Source organism: Squalius cephalus (genome assembly GCF_949319135.1).
Source record: "Squalius cephalus genome assembly, chromosome: 21".
NCBI classification, from domain to species: domain Eukaryota; kingdom Metazoa; phylum Chordata; class Actinopteri; order Cypriniformes; family Leuciscidae; genus Squalius; species Squalius cephalus.
In genome coordinates, this window is record NC_137142.1 from 23001706 (window position 1) to 23020695 (window position 18990).

The 18990-nt window shown below is 36.1% G+C and overlaps 2 protein-coding genes across 3 annotated transcripts; one reads left to right on the top strand and one right to left on the bottom strand.

Annotated features, from left to right (window-relative positions):
- The first annotated feature begins 6467 nt into the window (after positions 1 to 6467).
- rab4a (RAB4a, member RAS oncogene family) lies at positions 6468 to 15421 on the top strand. Its single transcript, XM_079855571.1, has 8 exons — positions 6468 to 6637; positions 7077 to 7157; positions 7251 to 7365; positions 8427 to 8489; positions 8635 to 8789; positions 9522 to 9617; positions 9707 to 9850; positions 13405 to 15421. Exons 1-7 carry the CDS (start codon positions 6622 to 6624, stop codon positions 9820 to 9822), a joined length of 642 nt encoding a protein of 213 aa, XP_079711697.1. The 5' UTR covers positions 6468 to 6621; the 3' UTR covers positions 9823 to 9850; positions 13405 to 15421.
- Positions 14839 to 18930, bottom strand: ccsapb (centriole, cilia and spindle-associated protein b). 2 transcript variants are annotated; one of them, XM_079855568.1, is made up of 4 exons: positions 18829 to 18930; positions 17854 to 18174; positions 16784 to 17073; positions 14839 to 16322 (listed from the first exon to the last, which is right to left on the bottom strand). In XM_079855568.1, the coding sequence occupies exons 2-4, from the start codon at positions 18155 to 18157 to the stop codon at positions 16146 to 16148; spliced, it is 771 nt and encodes a 256-aa protein (XP_079711694.1). In that variant the 5' UTR covers positions 18158 to 18174; positions 18829 to 18930; the 3' UTR covers positions 14839 to 16145. The 2 variants fall into 2 exon arrangements, with proteins under 2 accessions (XP_079711694.1, XP_079711695.1); XM_079855569.1 differs by lacking the exon at positions 18829 to 18930 and having other exon boundaries at positions 17854 to 18312.
- Positions 18931 to 18990: the final 60 nt, after the last annotated feature.

Genomic DNA, 18990 nt, shown 5'->3' on the forward strand with positions numbered 1-18990 from the left:
CATTCAATTAATATAACTCAAATCTATGAGGAAGGACATCAGGGGCCGTATATGAACCTTTATCAATCACACTTATTAATAAGTCTAAGAATAAGACTACAGTTATGTCATTTTTGACACACTTAGGCTTTATACATAATGCCCCCAGGTCCGAATGCAATGATTGGACAAACATTATTTGGTCCTGAGACTTACACAGATTATGTAATATATATATATTGACCACTTCTATAATTGATTCCTATCAGGATGTGAAGAGAGTTTCAACCAGCATAACAAAAGTGGTTATGAAAAATATTGCCTACCCAAGCTTTTAAGTGTGGAAAAGTCTGCATAATAACCTACTCTTTATTAAATGTATAAGTTGCATGGGGAAAGGATGTAAAAGATATTTTATATTTTATCCAAATCATTCACTATCACTCCCACATGACCGAATGGCCAGTGAGACTGTGGACAGCATGAGATGTTGTGAGAGGGAGGTTGGATTGTTTGCAGTGAATAAGTTGCAGTGTTGTAGACAATCTAATCCTCTATCCTGTAGTCTCAAAGTCAATATTTCCATCTCCTCTCATCCACACTCGGCTAGTCTCCCCAGAGCTCAACTCGTTATATTCTAATTATCAGCGATCGGCGTTTCGCCCCTTCGGCATGAAAGACACAATTAATAAAAGATCACTATTTTTCCAAGATCCACGTCATTGGAGGTGGAAGATTAGTCGACATTGGAGTACAGACTGTTTAATTCAAGTGTGAACGTGGCCATGTGTGAATAATCTGATATTAATTCTGAGAGAATGTGATCTTTTCTTCTCTTTCATTTGGAAGGATTTGTACAGTTCAAGTTTATGGTAGTTTGTTATTGTTTAATTTTGAGCAAACAATAAAAAATACTGTTGAAATGAAATTTCCACAGATGTCTTCTGCTGAGAAGACCGTAAGGGCTGCAGCTGTAATAGATACAACAGCTGGGCTAAATTGTTGGGGGGAAAAACAGTTAGAGTCACATTAACGTTTATTGTGTGCTCCTGGAATTGATCTGCCTTCATTCTTTTTGGTGTGTATTTATGACATCATATCCTTGAGAGAGATGGTCCCTTACCCTCTGTGTTTTTGAGTGCACATGAACCCTTCTGACAGAATCTCTGTCCCCATGGAGACTCGAAAGGGTCATGCAGTGGAACAATTGACTAGTGCATCTGCATCATGACAGCTGGGCTAACCCCATTAGTATTCAATTCAAGGCCTGGTCAATACAACCACTTTCCTAGAGAGACACGCATTCAACTCAAGCATGTTGTCACGGATCAAGTCCATCTATCATGGTGTCCTTGGGCCTGACCATCCCTAGACCATCAAACATTTACCAGTCTGGTTCAAAGGCTGTGTGGTGCAAATATTGTGAGAATGAGAGATAAAGATGATAAAGTTGTTCTGAGTCTAAGACCACAAGTGACAATTTTGTTTTCTATTTGACATTTTTCTAACTTGATTTTTTTTTTAAATCACAACTAACTATAGGCCTATTATCTGCATTGCAATTGGAGTTAAAAAATGTATATATTTTAAACATTTCTTAGTATTTGTTATGTCCACCTTTTGCTTTATCAGCAACAGTTGATGTCACAAATTTGCTCATTTAATTTATTCATTAACCATTTCAGTCGTATCCGACTCTTGGTGATTCGTGGTGATTTGGTCTGTTCATCATAAAGCGATCCAGTCTCTTAAGAAAATTTGGACTAAACTGTTGATTCATTCGTTTTAAGATCTCATAATGGACTTTTTGAAGTGACAAAGTGGTAGTTACGTGGACTGTCAATGGAGGGACATAAATCTCTCAGATTTCATTTTAAATATCTTCATTTGTGTTTCGAAGATGAACGAAAGTCTTACGGACATGAGGGTGAGTAATTGATGACACTTTTTTCATTTTTTGGGGATCTAACCCTTTAAGTTATACGTCTGAACTGACGTGCCCTGTGTGCAAGGTGAATGTTTAACCTGTTCTGACCCAGTGCTCAGTGATGAAGCAGTGCAGCGATCATAGAATCACAGTGACCCAAGACAGACCTGCCAAGTGATCCCAGCTTTGTGCCAGGTTAATAACACTGGAGTGATCAAAACAAGGCCAAGTCCCGCCCCCTCCATCCCTCTCTTTTCAGCCCCTCTCCTTCTCTTTCTCTTTCTTGTTCGTCTGTCCACTGCCTCCCAGGCTGTCTGTCTCCAATAGTGATGTGCTGGGAACAATGGTGAACTCTTTGTACCATGAAGTGCTCTGGAGGCAGGGCTGCATGAAAGAGTGCTTTCAATAAAAAGCCTTTTAAAAAGGAAGGGAGATATTTTTTCAGCTAAAATATTGCATTTTGCATAGATGTTCAAGTAACAAGTTTGTCATGTGTCATTATGGAGATAACTGACTAACAACATCAGCTCCTTTTCAGCTGAGCTCAGCTGTGACCTTTAGGATGAATGTCCAATGACCAAGCTCCCTCATACATATTACATCAGATTATTAAGTGAGTTTGGCTGCTAGATGCTGACAATAGAGAGCTGGCCACAAATCACTTTTAAATGCAGGCCGGTCAAGGTTTTCAGACCTGGATGGCAAGTATTGTCACCCAGGCAGTCTTTGAATGAGTTATACGTATTTATCTGACTTCTGAGGCCCAAACATTCGGTTAACTGATAACTTCTTTGAAACTTTTTTTCAGGTGAGATGCCTCTATGCACCTAACCTATATATATATATATATAGTATATAGCAAAGTAGCAAAATATCACAAGTTTGTCTGCCAGTAAAACAACCGACCTCTCTCTCATAATGTATGCTGAACTTGTAGTTGGCGATAGGTGAATTCTTTGTTATAAGTGAGTCATTGAATAATCCCGACAAGCAATTCGTCAAAACATTGTTTGTTCAGTTTGTTAAAGAATCATTCAATGAATGGCGTGTATATATTCATTAGGTCCATCCAATGACATGCTCATTTACAGCACGGACTCAAATGCTATTTGCTCGTGCTAGTCGGAAAAGTCACGCACTTCTAAAGGCAGAAGCTGTGAAAGTAGTGCAATATGTATGTGACATTCACTGTATACAGATTAAAGTCAATGATCAAAACAACAAATCATTCACAAAAATGAAAAACTACTACCCAAACTTGCAAAGAAAAAAGCCTAACAACTTTGGCCTACATATCCAACACAGGGCTCATGTAAGCTTAGTGTCTAGCGAAGCTTTTCTTCTTTTTCACCACGTTAATCTGTCAAGTCTCTGAGCAGCTTTCCCCTTTTTATGGACGCAACACAACAGCAGTATTCAGGGGTTGTGATTTAGAGTGTGCTACTTTACTTGGTCCCAGAGTTAAATCTTTAGCATTTGTCTGTATAGAGGATACTGTGCTGCTACAGGATAAACAGCCGCTTTAAAGCAAGCTGCATTTGAAAGACAGAAACACTGACGCACTGATCTGCAGATGAAGACACCCAGCCAAAACCCCTGGTGTGTGTTCCCAGTCACCTTAAGCTAACAAGCCATATGTTGTTCTGCAAGTCACAGGAAAAATCTGGAATTTGGTTGTGTCTGTGCTGTTTATGCTATTAGTATCATAAAGAACGAACTGATTCCATATATAATGGCTCAGATTCCAACAACCTGTAAAGCAATTGAAAACCCTCAATGTACTGCAGCATGAAGTACCACAACATCTGCTGAATATGTATGCTGCATCTGCCTACCATACAAACTCTTCAACACCTGCAAAGAAATAATTCCATGCACATTTACTACTTAATATTTCATTCCTTTAATGAAATGTTTCAGCACGCCTCCATTTAAACATTCCAGCAGAAAATTGGGCAAAACAAACTTAACAATAGCATTTCAAGTCCTGACGTGACAGCAGTTGTGATACTGTTTTTGTGCTATCACACATTCTCTGCCCTGAGGTTTAACCTGGCACAGATGCAAGCCTTTCTAATCATTGGTTTGAATTGAAAAAAACTCCCACATTTCAAAATAACATCCTGGTGCAGACAGTGTGATGACAATTTTAGATTCCAAGGACAGTTAACTTCCCTTCTTCCTGGTTTCCATTGTGCTCTTGTGATAGCAGAGCTCCTAGGGGATGAATGCAACCCCCCCTTTTCTATACCACAAACTCACAATGGCTTAGGAAGAACTTTTACATGCAAGACACAAAGATTACGAGACGCTGTCGTACTTAGTATTGCCGTATTAAGCACATTAACATTAAACATATATATATATATATATATATATATATATATATATATATCTGTGTCTTTAACACTTTAGATACACTGAAATCTACACTTTAGATTTAGATGAAGCCATCCTAGATGTATATGACATTCTTATTTCAAACGAATACAATCGGAGTTCTATTAAAAAAATGTCCTGGCTCTTCCAAGCTTTATAATGGGAGTGAATGGGTGTATATCTTTGGAAGTCCATCAAAGCGCATCCATCCATGATTAAATTGCTCCACGCGTCTCCGGGGGTTAATAAAGGCCTTCTGAAGTGAATCGATGTGTTTGTGTAAGAAAAATATCCATATTTAAAACTTTATCGACTAAAATAACTAGCTCCTGGCAGACGGCTGTATGCAAGTCGACTTACGCCAAAAGAGTAACACTTGGCGATGTATGACGTAGGTCGTAGGATGTAGGAGTAGCATAAGCTTTGACACCTCTCGCGGTTCAAACAAACAGGTCTGGTCAACCGTGTTCGTTATTATGTTGTACGTCAAGTTCAAGGGTTACTCTTTCGCCGTAAATTGTTGCGTACGGCCGTCTGTCAGAAGCTAGTTATTTTCTTACACGAACGATCGCTTCACTTTTGAGTCCTTAAAATGCTCATTTTTTGAGGTCGACAGATTATAAAAACGTATTTCTGGGTTTCTTAGCTTGTTTGCTGTACACCTTGTCACATAGCAGCTTTTAGACATTGTTTTGTTTTTTGTTATACGTCAGAAATGACAAGGAGGCAGCTTCTCGCAATGCAAAGTCAATGGAGACGTCTGTCCGGCGTTGGATGTTGACGTCAATCTGACGTCGGGTTCTGACGTCAACCCGACTTTCATTTCCAACCAAAATGCAACCCCTGCAACCAAAATCATCCCCTGACTGACATTACTACTTTCTACTCAAGGACCTTGACAGAAATAGAGGAGTAAAATGTAAGATATTTGTATTTTTGTGTTTATTTAAAGTAAAAAGTTTCCAGAAAAAATAATACTCAAGTAAAGTACAGATACTCAAAAAGTGTACTTAAGTACAGTACTCAAGTAAATGTACTTTGTTACTGTTCACCTCTGAGTATGACTGTATACATAAAAGCATGTTATCTGAATGGATTTATTTCTATGTGGACATAAGCCTAGCCCTTTAAGCTCAGATTCCATTGTTTAGTCATGTATCTTTGTCATATAGAGAGAGCCAGGAAAGATCTAAAACAAACAGGACATGTGAACAGAACAAAAATCTGCAGCCTATACATCCTGAGGCATTATGCAATAAACCCAGGACCAATGCACAGCCATCTGGAGAAGATATGTGGCGCTTATTCTGCAAGCAGCCTTGTTTTTGGGTATTGACAGACATGATTTTAGATTTTCTAGAAGAGCTTCAAGTGTCTAGGCTGGAATGCCTTGATGACGATGACATTGACTGTTGGCTTTCCAATAAGAAATCGGTTTATCTGCCTGTTTATTTCAAATGAACTAATTTATAAATTAAAGAAAAGAAGGGACTAATTATACCACCACGGAAAGATGAAACAGAACTAATTTATGTAATAGGCCTACCCTTTGTTTCATATGCTCCACATTAAGTTTGTGTGTAATAACATCCATCAGTCATTACTGAATGATGTGGTCTACAATTTATAGCTAGGGCAATTTACATCAGTCATAAATAACTGTTGCCATCCATGATATCCTTTCAAGTACTGAATCTTGATTTAATTTAGAAAGTTTTGACTCACCCTGCAATTTTCCTGATCAATCCTGTGTAGTCTGTGTTGAGCTTTATGGAATTCTGGGGTTAATCTAAGGGTGACATATACTCACAATTATAAAATGTGGATATAAAAACAAAACATAATCTATTAGTTGACTTGTGAAAGGTACAAAGAGATCAGCCCTTTAAAATCTGGTACAAATAATCATGAGTTAAGTGTGTTTTTTTTTTTTTTAGAAAAGATGCAACTCGCACAGACAGACAACTAACTACCACCCCCAAGTGGTTACTTGAAAGCACTTTTTTCAGTCAGCAAGACGTTCAAGATGTATATAAAAGAGTTTTTTTTTAAAAAATGCACAAAATACTTCTTTGATATTTCTATTTACATTCAATACTAATATATACTACGGGGCAGTTAAATGCTTGATTCTTGTCATGCATTTTGTGTCACTGTGCTTTTTAAAGAACCCTTGACTTTTATTTTGAAAATCTCAACAGGAAGTAGTTGCTACACAAACTTCCGACAAGGATGCTCGAAACCCTGTAAGGGATTTCCCTTTATTTGATAGCCTTGTTGATTGACGTGAAAGAGAAAAAACGCAGTATTAAAAGGCTAGAAACACAGCGCCAGTCATGTCAGAGACATACGGTAGGGTGACTAATTTTCCTTTTCTCTTGTCACACTTGTTATCGACAGCATAGCATGATTTTTAGCAGGTGTCCCGAGCTCATCATCACAGTATTTGCTTACAAGCTGTGTTTAGTGCCAGCTAGGCAGCAGCTTTCTGTCTGCCATATGTTTCATCTTTCGACGCTGGTCTTAAATGTTTTATTTTTGATTCGTCAATTAAAAAAGTATTGACAGCAATAATTACTATATTACGTTATCTTTTTGGATATAACTTGAATGTTATGATAACCTCTTTAGTCTCTATATTAGATAATGAGTATTGATAGCCTATATAGTCTGGTTAATGTTATGATTTAGTAACATACATTCCTATACTATGCTATTTATATTATGTACAATTTATATGCATTTTTTTTATATGCAACTAAATCTTTGTTTTTGTTTTCCTCCTCTCTAGATTTCCTGTTTAAGTTTCTTGTGATAGGAAATGCAGGAACTGGAAAATCTTGTCTGCTTCATCAGTTTATAGAAAAAAGATGTATGCAATTTTCTGTTATCTTACCAATAAATATGTAAAAAAAAAAAACATGAAATGTTACACCCGTTAATGTTCTTTACTCTGTTCCTCTAGTCAAAGATGACTCGAATCACACTATTGGGGTTGAATTTGGCTCAAAGATAATCAGTGTGGTCAATAAGTTTGTCAAGCTCCAGATCTGGGATACAGCTGGTCAGGAACGTTTCAGGTGTGTTAATTTTCTAAAACTGTTTCCTTCTTAGATTGGCCGTGTTTGTTGTGACCACTGTGAGATATGACTCATGATGAAAATTTCCAGATTTGTTATCAGGCAGTCAGATGGTGCAGCATTTCACGAGGGAGTGATTGAACTCCAGATTGCATGTAGTTTATAGTACCTCACACAGATTAATTTGTCAGCGCTGTCAACATAATGCTTAATTTTCACTGAGCTTTTGCCAGCAGCTTCTTCCTAGAGCCAAAATACATTTAGAATGAAAATATACTAATGTCACACAAATTATTTATTATTTTGCATTGCTTTAAGGCTTCTATATATATGTATATATATATATGTGTATGTGTGTATATATATATATACACACACACTGAACAAAATTATAAACGCAATACTTTTGTTTTTGCCCCCATTTTTCATGAGCTGAACGCAAAGATCTAAGACTTTTTCTATGTACACAAAAGACCTATTTCTCTCAAATATTATTCACAAATCTGTGTTAGTGAGCACTATTCCTTTGCCGAGATAATCCATCCACCTCACAGGTGTGGCATATCAAGATGCTGATTAGACAGCATGATTATGCACAGGTGTGCCTTAGGCTGGCCACAATAAAAGGTCACTCTAAAATGTGCCGGTCATCAGTGTCACATGATCCTTCAGAAATCATTCAAATTTGCTGCTCAAGAAACATTTTTTATCAATGTTGAAAAATTTTTTTTTGTGGACACTGAGATGCATTTTTTTCAAGGTTCTATGAAGAATAGAAAATTCCAAAGAACAGCATTTATTTAAAATAGAAATATTCTGAAATAATGTAAATATCTTTGCTGTCACTTTTGATCAATTTAATGCATCTTTGCTGAATAAAAATATTTTTTGTCCATTATCTGTTGACTAATTGCCAATGCTGGGTAGCTCTAAAATGACCAAATATCAGCCATTTAATTGGTTGATTGATATATTGGTTTACCACTAGATTTAACCAGCTATTATGCCAAACTCTTGCAGACATTACAGTGTTTAATTGTACAAATGTTTGTTCTCCTCAGGTCTGTAACACGCAGCTACTACAGAGGTGCAGCAGGGGCTCTACTTGTGTATGATATCACTAGGTAAAGTCACACTTGTATATCCAGTTCCTCTGCATAATATTATAGCTGTGTGGGGCTCTATTTTCTCAGAGATTTGTATATTTCTGGATGTTTGCCACATCCTTAAGTGTATTGATTTCTCACACTTTCTGTCTCTGGATGTTAGTCGAGAAACATACAACGCTCTGACTAACTGGCTGACAGATGCCCGGATGTTGGCCAGCCAGAACATAGTGATTATACTGTGTGGAAATAAGAAGGATCTGGATGCTGACCGTGAAGTCACCTTCCTGGAGGCCTCACGTTTCGCTCAAGAGAATGGTGTGTATGTCAGACAAGCAGATACCTGCTGGTTACAATTGATCTGCTTGCATATTGTGACTGTGCCAATAGAGGTCACTACAGGATAGAATTACTAACAAATATTAGCCCAGTAGTGAACGTGTAGACACACAACTGGCTGCATTGAGATCACAAGGGCTATTCAGAGAGTAAACCGTGATTGGCTATTGGTGCATTGCCATTGTGTATATACTAGTGTTTATGGATCTGTGTTGGTATTCTAAACTAAAATTATTAAAAATGGTTTGCGTTAACTGAAATAAAGCTGAAAAAAAATCAATATTGGATTAAAAACTTTAAAACTAAACAAAATTTGGAAATGTTGCTTTGGCAACTAACTGAAATAAAAGGTTTAAGTAGAATTACTAGAAGATAAAACTGCAATAAATATAAAGCTAAATATAGAGCTAAATGGAAATATTTAAATAAAACAAAAAACGAATAAAAATGGCAAAAGCACATAACAAAATGACCAAATCTTAATGAAAGCTGAAAATTCAAGCTAATTCAAAATATTATTAAATACTATTATAGCATATAAATAATACTAATATTTATTTAATACTAAATAAACAGTTATTAAATAAAAATGAACATATAATAAACATGGCAAAATAATCACAATATTTAAGTCTTTTTGAGAATGCATTAATTTCTGAAAATTATTTATAAAAAAAAAAAAATGTAATTTTTTTATATGTTTACTTTCAGAGCTCATGTTTTTGGAGACCAGTGCACTAACAGGGGAGAATGTGGAGGAAGCTTTTGTCCAGTGTGCTCGGAAAATCCTTAACAAAATAGAGTCAGGTACAAAAAGACCAGTGCCTTTTGCTCTTACTTATAAGCATATAAAGACATTGGAATCAAGCTTCTGTGATTGTCATTTGTTTGTGTAGGAGAGCTGGACCCGGAGCGGATGGGTTCAGGAATCCAGTATGGAGATGCAGCGTTGCGGCAGCTGCGTTCTCCCAGACGGGCTCAGGCAGAGAGCGTGCAGGAGTGTGGCTGTTAACACAGATCGCAGACAACTCACCAACCAGGTGAAGGTCCAGAGGCTTGACTTCTCTCTGCTTGCTTTTCACATCTGAGGGTTTAATATTAGAAGGTTGTCCAAGCTCTGTCCTGAGGGGTTTCAGCAGTTCCTTAGCATTTTCATGTGCAATACTTATTAGGGGTGTGATATATATCGTCTACGATAATATCGTGATATTTGTTTTAACGATGTGCGACCTGACATTATCGAGTATGTCCCTCACTTTACAAAAACACACACGTGATGTCTAGACTAGAGAGTTAGAGTAATGCGTTTGTGCATTCAGAGTCCACAATTTCACTGCGTGATTTAGTCTATTAAAATTCATTTAGAATGTCCCCAATATTCAAGATAAGGAGGCAAAATATCTCTGTATTATATATGTAATACCTCTGTCTTTTTAATATATCTGTCTTTTTATATTTATATCGTATAATATAGTTAATCAATATCACATGAAGAGTGCTTGATTACAAATGTGATAATGATTTTATACAACAGTTTAATAAACTTTTATATTTATACAACAGTTTAAAAAAGTGACTTGCATTTTATACACCGTATTGCCTGTTTTTGCTCTATTTCGCCGATGAAAATAGTTCCAAACAAAGGCACACGACTGTTTAGCAGCACACAGTGTTTCGTCACTGAATAAACAAATCGTTTGAATGATTCAATGACTCACTCATTAAGACAGTCAAATGCTTCGTTCCCGAATGAATCAGCCGTTCAAATGAATCAGTTGAAACTCAATGGCTGTGTCCAAAATCGCACACTCTCTTGAGTAGGTACTTATTTGAATAAGTCATCACTTCATGACCGCTAAAAAATGATGGCCTGTATAGTATGAATGTGTGTAGTATGAATGTAATCCGAATGCATTCGTCATTATCATGTGACCTATCAGCGTCAGTTGCGTCGCTTCACTGCCATTCACAAATTCTCTTCCATGGCCTCATGGGATAGTAAAGTGTCCATCGAATACACACTTCAGAATCTTGCCGTAAGAAATAGGTCATGCGGGTACTTTTTGCCTACTCTTTCATGTGTACTGTGAATTCGGACATACTTCTTTTGTCACATACTTTTTTCGCCTACTATATAGTAAAGAAGTACCGGTATGCGATTTTTGGATGCAGCCAATGACTCACTCATTAACAGTGACTTGCAGCCACCTACTGGTGGTTTTAATTTCACATTTAAAGTATCTTTTAATATTTTTCATAATTTCAAATATCAATATTCAACGTTTTATGTTTAAACATCAAAACCTTATTTATGCATTTGTAACTGCAGGTTAAATGCATTCATGTCCCCTCTGAGCTGCATTAAACATGCATCTTAAAGGGATAGTTCAAGACTTCCAAAGACATATACCCATTCACTCACATTATAAAGCTTGGAATAGCCAGGACATTTTTTAATATAACTTTGATTGTACTCGTCTGAAAGAATAATGTCATATACACCTAGGGTGGCTTCAGGGTGAGTAAATCATGGGCTAATTTTCATTTTGGGTGAACTATCCCTTTAATGCCACTTCAGATATAGCTTCTGTGTTTCCTCTGCATTGCAAAGATCAATTTTGTTGATACTGATTTCATTTGATTGGTAATAGCCCTATTGTGTCTCATAATTCTAATTGAATTTATTGATTAAATGTAATAATTTGACAAAGGATGATGCATACATTTAAATAGGTTAAAACAAATGCCTTTATAATGTTAAAAATGCCCATAAAAGGTACAAATCAATTTAAAAATAAAAGATAATTTCTGTAACTGCTGTGAACGGACCACCACACAGAATATGAGGAATATCAAACACTTTAGGAGTCAGCTGTCCACGGCAGTCCTAAACCTGACAACGTACCAACACAAAAAACACACTAAGCAAAATATCTTCTATCGATAAAATCCCAGAAAAAATTTACTCCGATATAATTTTTTTGTCAATATCGCACACCCTTAATACTTATACTAATTTTCTTCATGTTGCTGTATCATAATCTTGGTCTCTAAAAGAAGAAGGTGCTGTTCTTCCTCTTTACTGGCCCCCGTACCACTCATAATCATCATCCACTAAAAATAGCTGCGCTGCATTCAGATTTAATCAGATACAGTTGTTCACTGTGCTCAAAACATCATTCCCTGCATATTAGATTTAAGTGTCTTGCTCAGTCTGCTAAGGGTTCTGTTCAGTGTCCTTGAACTTTATTCAATAACTGAATCATATTTTAAATGTTTAGTCTTTAGTTTGGAATTTAGTGTTAACCATGTAAGAAACTAAGATAAAATAAAGAATAAAAACAATAAGTCTGAAAATACAAACATTGAACATATTTTATATATAATTATTTTTCATCTATTTTTGTTCACTATTTGTGTTTAGAATTTCTCATTACCCTTTTCGCCTGAAAAGGGTGTTGTTGGTCTTCCTTTTTATGGTATAAAATCCTGGTAATGCTTTAAAGTAAGTTTGTGTATGTTAACATTAGTAAATGCTAACATGAACTTACAATGACCAGTACTTTTACAGCATTTATTAATCTTGAATAATATTCATTTCTACATTAACTACCATTCAAAAGTTCATTCAAAAACTGTTTTCAACACAGATAATAATAAGAAATATTTCTTGAGCAGCAAATTAGCATATTGGTATGATTTCTGGAGGATCATGTGACACTAACAGATATTTTCTATTTAAATAATATTTAAGAATTTAATGGTTTTACTGTATTTTTGATCAATTAAATGTAGCTCTGGTAAGCATAAGAGGCTTCTTTAAAAAAAAAAAACTAAACATTTTAACAGTATATTAATTTAGTTTTTACACTTCAGTTTGTATAAAGCAACATTAATGTATTATAAACAAACAATGACACCAATGAAAAAATCATATATTCATAAATTAACATTTACCTAAATTATTTTTATTAACTTTATGATTCCAATTGCATGCTTTAATACTAATAAACTGAACTGTATTATATAGTGATACCAGCATACTTCGTGACACACAATTTTAGCATTAGATAGTCAAAGCAGTCATAACCCCGTTGTCTGTAAAAGGATGTTGATAGCCACCCCTCAGCATCTCTACTGTATTTGGCATGCTCTAGCAGGAGGAGCTCTCTTCAAGAGGAGGTGCTATTTTTGTCAGTGACACCAACCAAATGCCACTCGAGTTTGCTTCTGCATGCCTTACGTACGAGTGATAATGCCTCAGCACCCACACACACACGGCCAAATGTTTTACCTTCTTCCACCGCCTCTTAAGAACAGACAAGTCCTCCAAACCCTTCTCCCTCTTATCAGTCAAATGCCAAACGAGAAACAGTGTCAGGGGAATGGATATATTTAACTCCAGATACTCTGCCCTCCCAAGCGCTTTCCGAGGTGCCTTGTTTGGAATGCGAGCTAGAAATAGAGATTCAAGGTGTCTGAAGAAGATCAAGGCTGATTATGAAGCTACACCTTCAATTTGTAGACATGAAGAAAGCAGTCTGAAAAGACCATCTATATGACTTCTGCACTTTTTCTGTGTCCTTTGGCCAAGGTTGTGTGAACACGAGGAGGACGACATTAGTCGGGGCGTGTGATGTACGGCTCATCGTGGTGGAGCGTCTGTTTCCCTCACCTTACTTTTACTTCTGTTCTGACATGCCGAGGACCCCCTTAAACTCCAGAAGGATCCGGAAAATGTTTACTGTCCCCCTCGGGCCCAGGCAAAGACATCTGTGGTACCCAAAACACTGAGGGTAGTTAAAAGATCTGGCTCTTGCCCCTGAGAATACTGCACTGAGCCCCGTCTTTTCCTTTTCCATATGTAGATGTTGTGTAGAGAAGAGTTTATATTATCACCGTGGAGCATGTTTCATGGTTGCAGTACTACTACATATTCATAAATGACTATATACAGCATATATATATATATAGCTGCATCACTGCTTTATGGCACGCACCTGTAATTATTATCAACAATGTGCATTATTTGCTTTTAATTAGCTTTATTTTTTTCCATTATTGTTTGGATGTTTTAGGGTAGGATACCAGAAAGCGGTTTTTGACATTTGTCAAGAAGTTTTTGTTCTTGTATTGTAATTTACATTTAAAATGTCAGCCAGCGCCCACTTGCCTTCATATCACACTGTAATATATTGTCACTATGGACAGCTTCAATATCAGTGTTACATGCTCTATATTTATAAAGCGTTCCTGTGCTGCATTCCCATTTTTAGGTGTTTGTTGAAATGATCCTGACGTATTTAAAGCGATTCCTTTTTCCTTTTTTTGGAGAATTTCTTTTTTTATTATTTTGCTTTCTAAATCTACTTTTTCCATGTTCTTCTATACATTTTAAATGGACATATCTTAAATAAGCTTGCTTTGAAAATGAATGCTAAATCATTGTGGATCCCACTTCACAATGCTTGTCATCATGTCTTTATATCAATCATTTTATGTTTGTAAAAATAGCAATTTGTTCAAATGAGGCAGATTGCCAATAGTCAAGTTTATCAATGCATTGAATGGTAGTTCCTCGTTTTTTCATTAATGCTGCTTCTTCACTTTACATGAACCTCAAACATGTCAGGTAATTCTGTAGTACTGATCTAAGGAATTAAGATGTGATTCAAAACTCACCTAATCAAAAGTACAATTTAGCTGCTGAATGTAAAATCAGTGTTTGTAAAATCAATGTAGTTTGTGTAAAACTTCCAATCCTATTTTGCTGGACAGTCAAGTTTTCGAGTTTAATTAAAGTGAGTAAGGAAGATAATGCCAGATACTGTAATTGCTCCTTGGCTCTGACACATGGATAAAGTCTTGGCAAGCTTGCAGAATCCCAATGTCCAGGAACAGCATGCTCTAATGAGTTTGTGATATAATAAATTTGCTTTGTGCATAGTAGTGAGAACAGTTTCGTATATTTATGGCAGGCCTGTGTACAAAGTATCCTTAACTACAAACATACTTTAACATCCATTATATGCTTATGTAAAGTTTTATACTTTATTTTTTACTTTTACATACCAATAACTCCCTCTAAACAGCAACCTGTTAAAAGTGTTAAGACTGAAAACAAAACAAAAATCCCATCACTATTAGTGACCTATTCGTGTGGTGAAATAGCACTGTAAATGTTACACATTTAAACACATCTCAGTTTTACAAGCTGAAATCTAAACACATAAACCTTAATACCCTTCAAATTTGAATCAGTAGTGCTTTTTGAATCAGACAGTGGAATGCATATTCATCATATTAATGTTCCTCATTAACATTATGGCTTCAATACTTTTACACTAAAACAACACTATTCACGTAATACATGCTAGATCTGATTATAAAATGTGATGAGGGAAAAAAATACCTGTACATTTGTTCATACAACACATGCATTCTTCCATTAAAGATGATGAACTAAATATAATAACTACTGAATTTGCAATCAGTTCAATATCCTTATATAAATAGTGTACAAATATCCCAATCTCATTATTCCTCAAAAAATAAATTACATAATACAACACGAAATACCTGAGTGCTACTAAAAACCAAATAACATCACACTGAATGAAAGTTATTCTTGATGAAGAACAGCTGGAATGGCTTTGATGTGTATGATCTCACTCAAAAATGATTGTCTGTTTCATGCTTTAGATACCAGTGACTTTTTACACTTTATTTACAACATAATACAAATGGGACGCACCATTAGAGTGAATGTACAAGTAAAATCTAATTTGGCTCAAATCAAAGAAAAAACAGATATTAATATAATGGAACGACTATTTAAGTAAGTGTGGCGCAACTGATTAGTGTAAAATACAAAACAGATTTCTTTACATTAACCCTAATGGTTAATCAATATAAACAATGGAGAAAATACAGAACATTACAACACATCACATTATATGTCTCTAATTGTCTGACAATTACTGAACACTTTCAAGTAATTGTTTGGCTGAGAGTGTAAAGAGACACTGGTAAATCTCATGGACTGTAAATCTACGCAACCTACAAAATCAACAAGGCATGTGATTGTTTGACAGTTTGCCCTGCAGCATCAATGGATTGTGTTTTCATGTTTGATACGTATGTACCAGTAAATGCAACATATCCATGGTGTAAATAAACCCCTAAAAAACCTTGAGTTTAATTCATTGTGACCCATCTGGAAGAAGGCAAGTGAACTGGACAGATGCCCCAGTCATCACGTGGAGTGTTTTGGGTTGTTTAGCCTGAGAGGTTTATACAGTCACAGACATTTTTAAAGGATTTCTGAAAGCAATACTACCGAGACCGAGCAGAAAAGCAGCGCATGTACTCTGTCATCCAGGGGTTGAAATCAGGGACAATCTTAGTTGCGTTCTTTTCTAAGTCAGCAGATCTGGCTCTTTGTTTGTCGGATTTCTTCATCTGTTTTTCCACCTCCCGTCTGGTTTTTGCTCGCAACGCTGACTCATGGATCTAGACAGAAGCATGATAAACAGTTTGCCCACAAATGAACATTCTATCATCATTTACTCACAAAACAACATTAGACCACATTGACTTTGATGGACAGTGGCCATTTGAAACATTCTTTAAAGTAGTAGTAATATAATGACAGAATTTTCATCCCTTTAAAGCTGGCATTAAATGGAAGTTGAGAGTCTTTTCTTCTCTATTGTGACATATATCTGAGTGAAACCGCTTCTCAAACAAGAAAAAAAGTATTTTGATTTTGTCCATCGTGAAATTGATTGATGGTGACCTTAAAGTTGCAACAATCCAAGAGAGAAAGAGAGTAATTGTTCATTTCAATTTATAAGGAATATTTATATTAACCAAACTAATATTTGTTTTATTCTAGTAGTCTTTTTTTCAGAAGTTTGCTTACTGGTCAAGAGCCTCTTATGATACGATATGCTTCCTGAAAGGATACTCACCTCTGCGGTTGATGTTGCGGGTCCAACATTATGGGTTTTCTTAGAGGCCATATCTGTCCGCCTCTCTCCTGAGCCATACAGGGCAAAAGGGTGACGGTTCTCTTTGTCAGGGTCTTTGGTGACATGAGGCTTGACCTTTGATCTTGTATGCTTGTGTGAAGAGCGGCGTTTGCTCTTTGGCGTATTCAGGATATTCGTGTCAGTTTCTGGGTTGAGAGCAGGAACGCGTTCTCTGGCATTCTCTTCCTCCCCTTCTTGATGACGCCGCTCAGCGACTATGGTAGCTAGCTCTGATGAGAAAACACAGAGAGATCCGCATGGGATTTTGCATTTGAAAAAGTGTTTGGAGTCATTTTAATCAAGTATCACAGATTAGTGTGTCTTTATTACTTGGCATTAAGTTTTCCATGGTTTAAATGTTACTTTGAAAATTATGCTAAATTGTGCTTATGTAAATATTTCACTACGGTAAAGTTATTTACTGTAAATAAGGTTTGAGCATCAGCATCTTTAGAATGTATTAAAATGATAAACAAATCAGTAAAGTTTATCTCTGTATGTCATCATTTACAAAGACTTTATGACACATATGTAGCTGTATTATAGCTGTAAATCAATAAAAACATTGATAATATAATAATGTAATTTATTACTACTATAAATATGGATGTTTAATGAAAATGTTCTATTTTCGGACACTTTTTTTTTTTTTACAACAGTCAGTGTCAGTATAAATCTTAGGGAAATGCATACTATTATAGTATTTAATATTTGAAATTAGCTTTTATTTTTATATTTTCGTTTTATTTTAATTTTGAGAAATTTTGCTTTTTTTATTTGTTTTTGGTCTTAATATTTCTATTTATTTTATAGGCGATTTTCATTCAAGTTTAAGTTTTATTCTAATATTTAGATTTAGATTTAATTACCGAAGATGTAGATTTAGTTTTAGATTACAACAACAACAACAACAACAACACTCGAACACACAAACTATTTTAGTAATTACTATAAAAGAAAAACAACATAAGATGACAACCTGTAACGTTAGCTCGATCAGGAGGACTTACTGGTGTCTGCAGTGTCCTGGACTTCTGCGTGTGGTTCTGGTTCTGGTGTCACACACGCAGATCGTTCTGGTTTCTCATCATGGATCCTCAGAGGTTCGACTTTATTCCGACTTAGAGGAGTAGATTTGCCACTGGAGCCTGTCTCGCTTCCCCATTCTCCCCAAAACCAAGGGTTGTGCGCTTGCTCCAACAGCCGCCTTGACAGTCTGTAGTTCAGCAAATCCTCATAACATTTCGCGTAGGTGTCCCATCTCGGATCTTTAAATTTCTTCATGTATTCAGACCTAATTCTCTTCGTCACCATATTTCACTATCGTTCGACTATAGAGAAACATATAAGGTTACATTATAGCGAAGTAACAGTCTATTGAAAAGCAATTATGCAATTCTATTCCGAATCAGCCCTTTTCTCGCGCCAGACTTTTAAACCAAATTACTATGGCAACAGAGTTCTAATATGCAAGCGAAAGCCAATCGCTGAGTTTCTCTCTTCGACACGCCCCCTTCGTGCACACACCTACTTAAACTATGGCGTCATCTCGGAGCTCTCTGAACCTCTTAACGCATTTGCATATTAGGGTTCATAAGGTGACGATAAACATGAATGCAGACTTCAGTAATACAGTTCACTAATCTAAAACACACGAATAAAAAGACATTAGTAAATCTTATACGTAGCATATATAATGTTCTACCATCGACAGTGCGACTGTATGAAAAACGAAAGCTTTTCTTTATATACTGTAGGTAGTCAACGTTAAATATCAGCGTTTGGCACAATGCCTATCTAAATGCAATCAAACGGTGTGCGGTATAGTAATTAAAATAGAGGTTAAAGCTGCATTAGAACGTCGACTAGTGTTTAAAGCGAGTGTCATGTGACCGCAATGAGCGGAAGCAAGTTGAATGAAGATTTATGCCATAAAAACCTGTCAACAGTAACAAGAGCCGTGTTTTGATATTATATTTACTTACCGTTTTGATTAAGGCAGGGCCGAGAAGGTAAACAGATGGCGCTTGTAGTCTGCAGACGTCAACCTTGCTTTGTAAAACACGGTTGTAGCTCCGCCCTGTGGTGAAGGCGCTGGAAATCACTCGAAGGAATCAACAGGTGTTGTTCTCCACGGTTAAAACTTG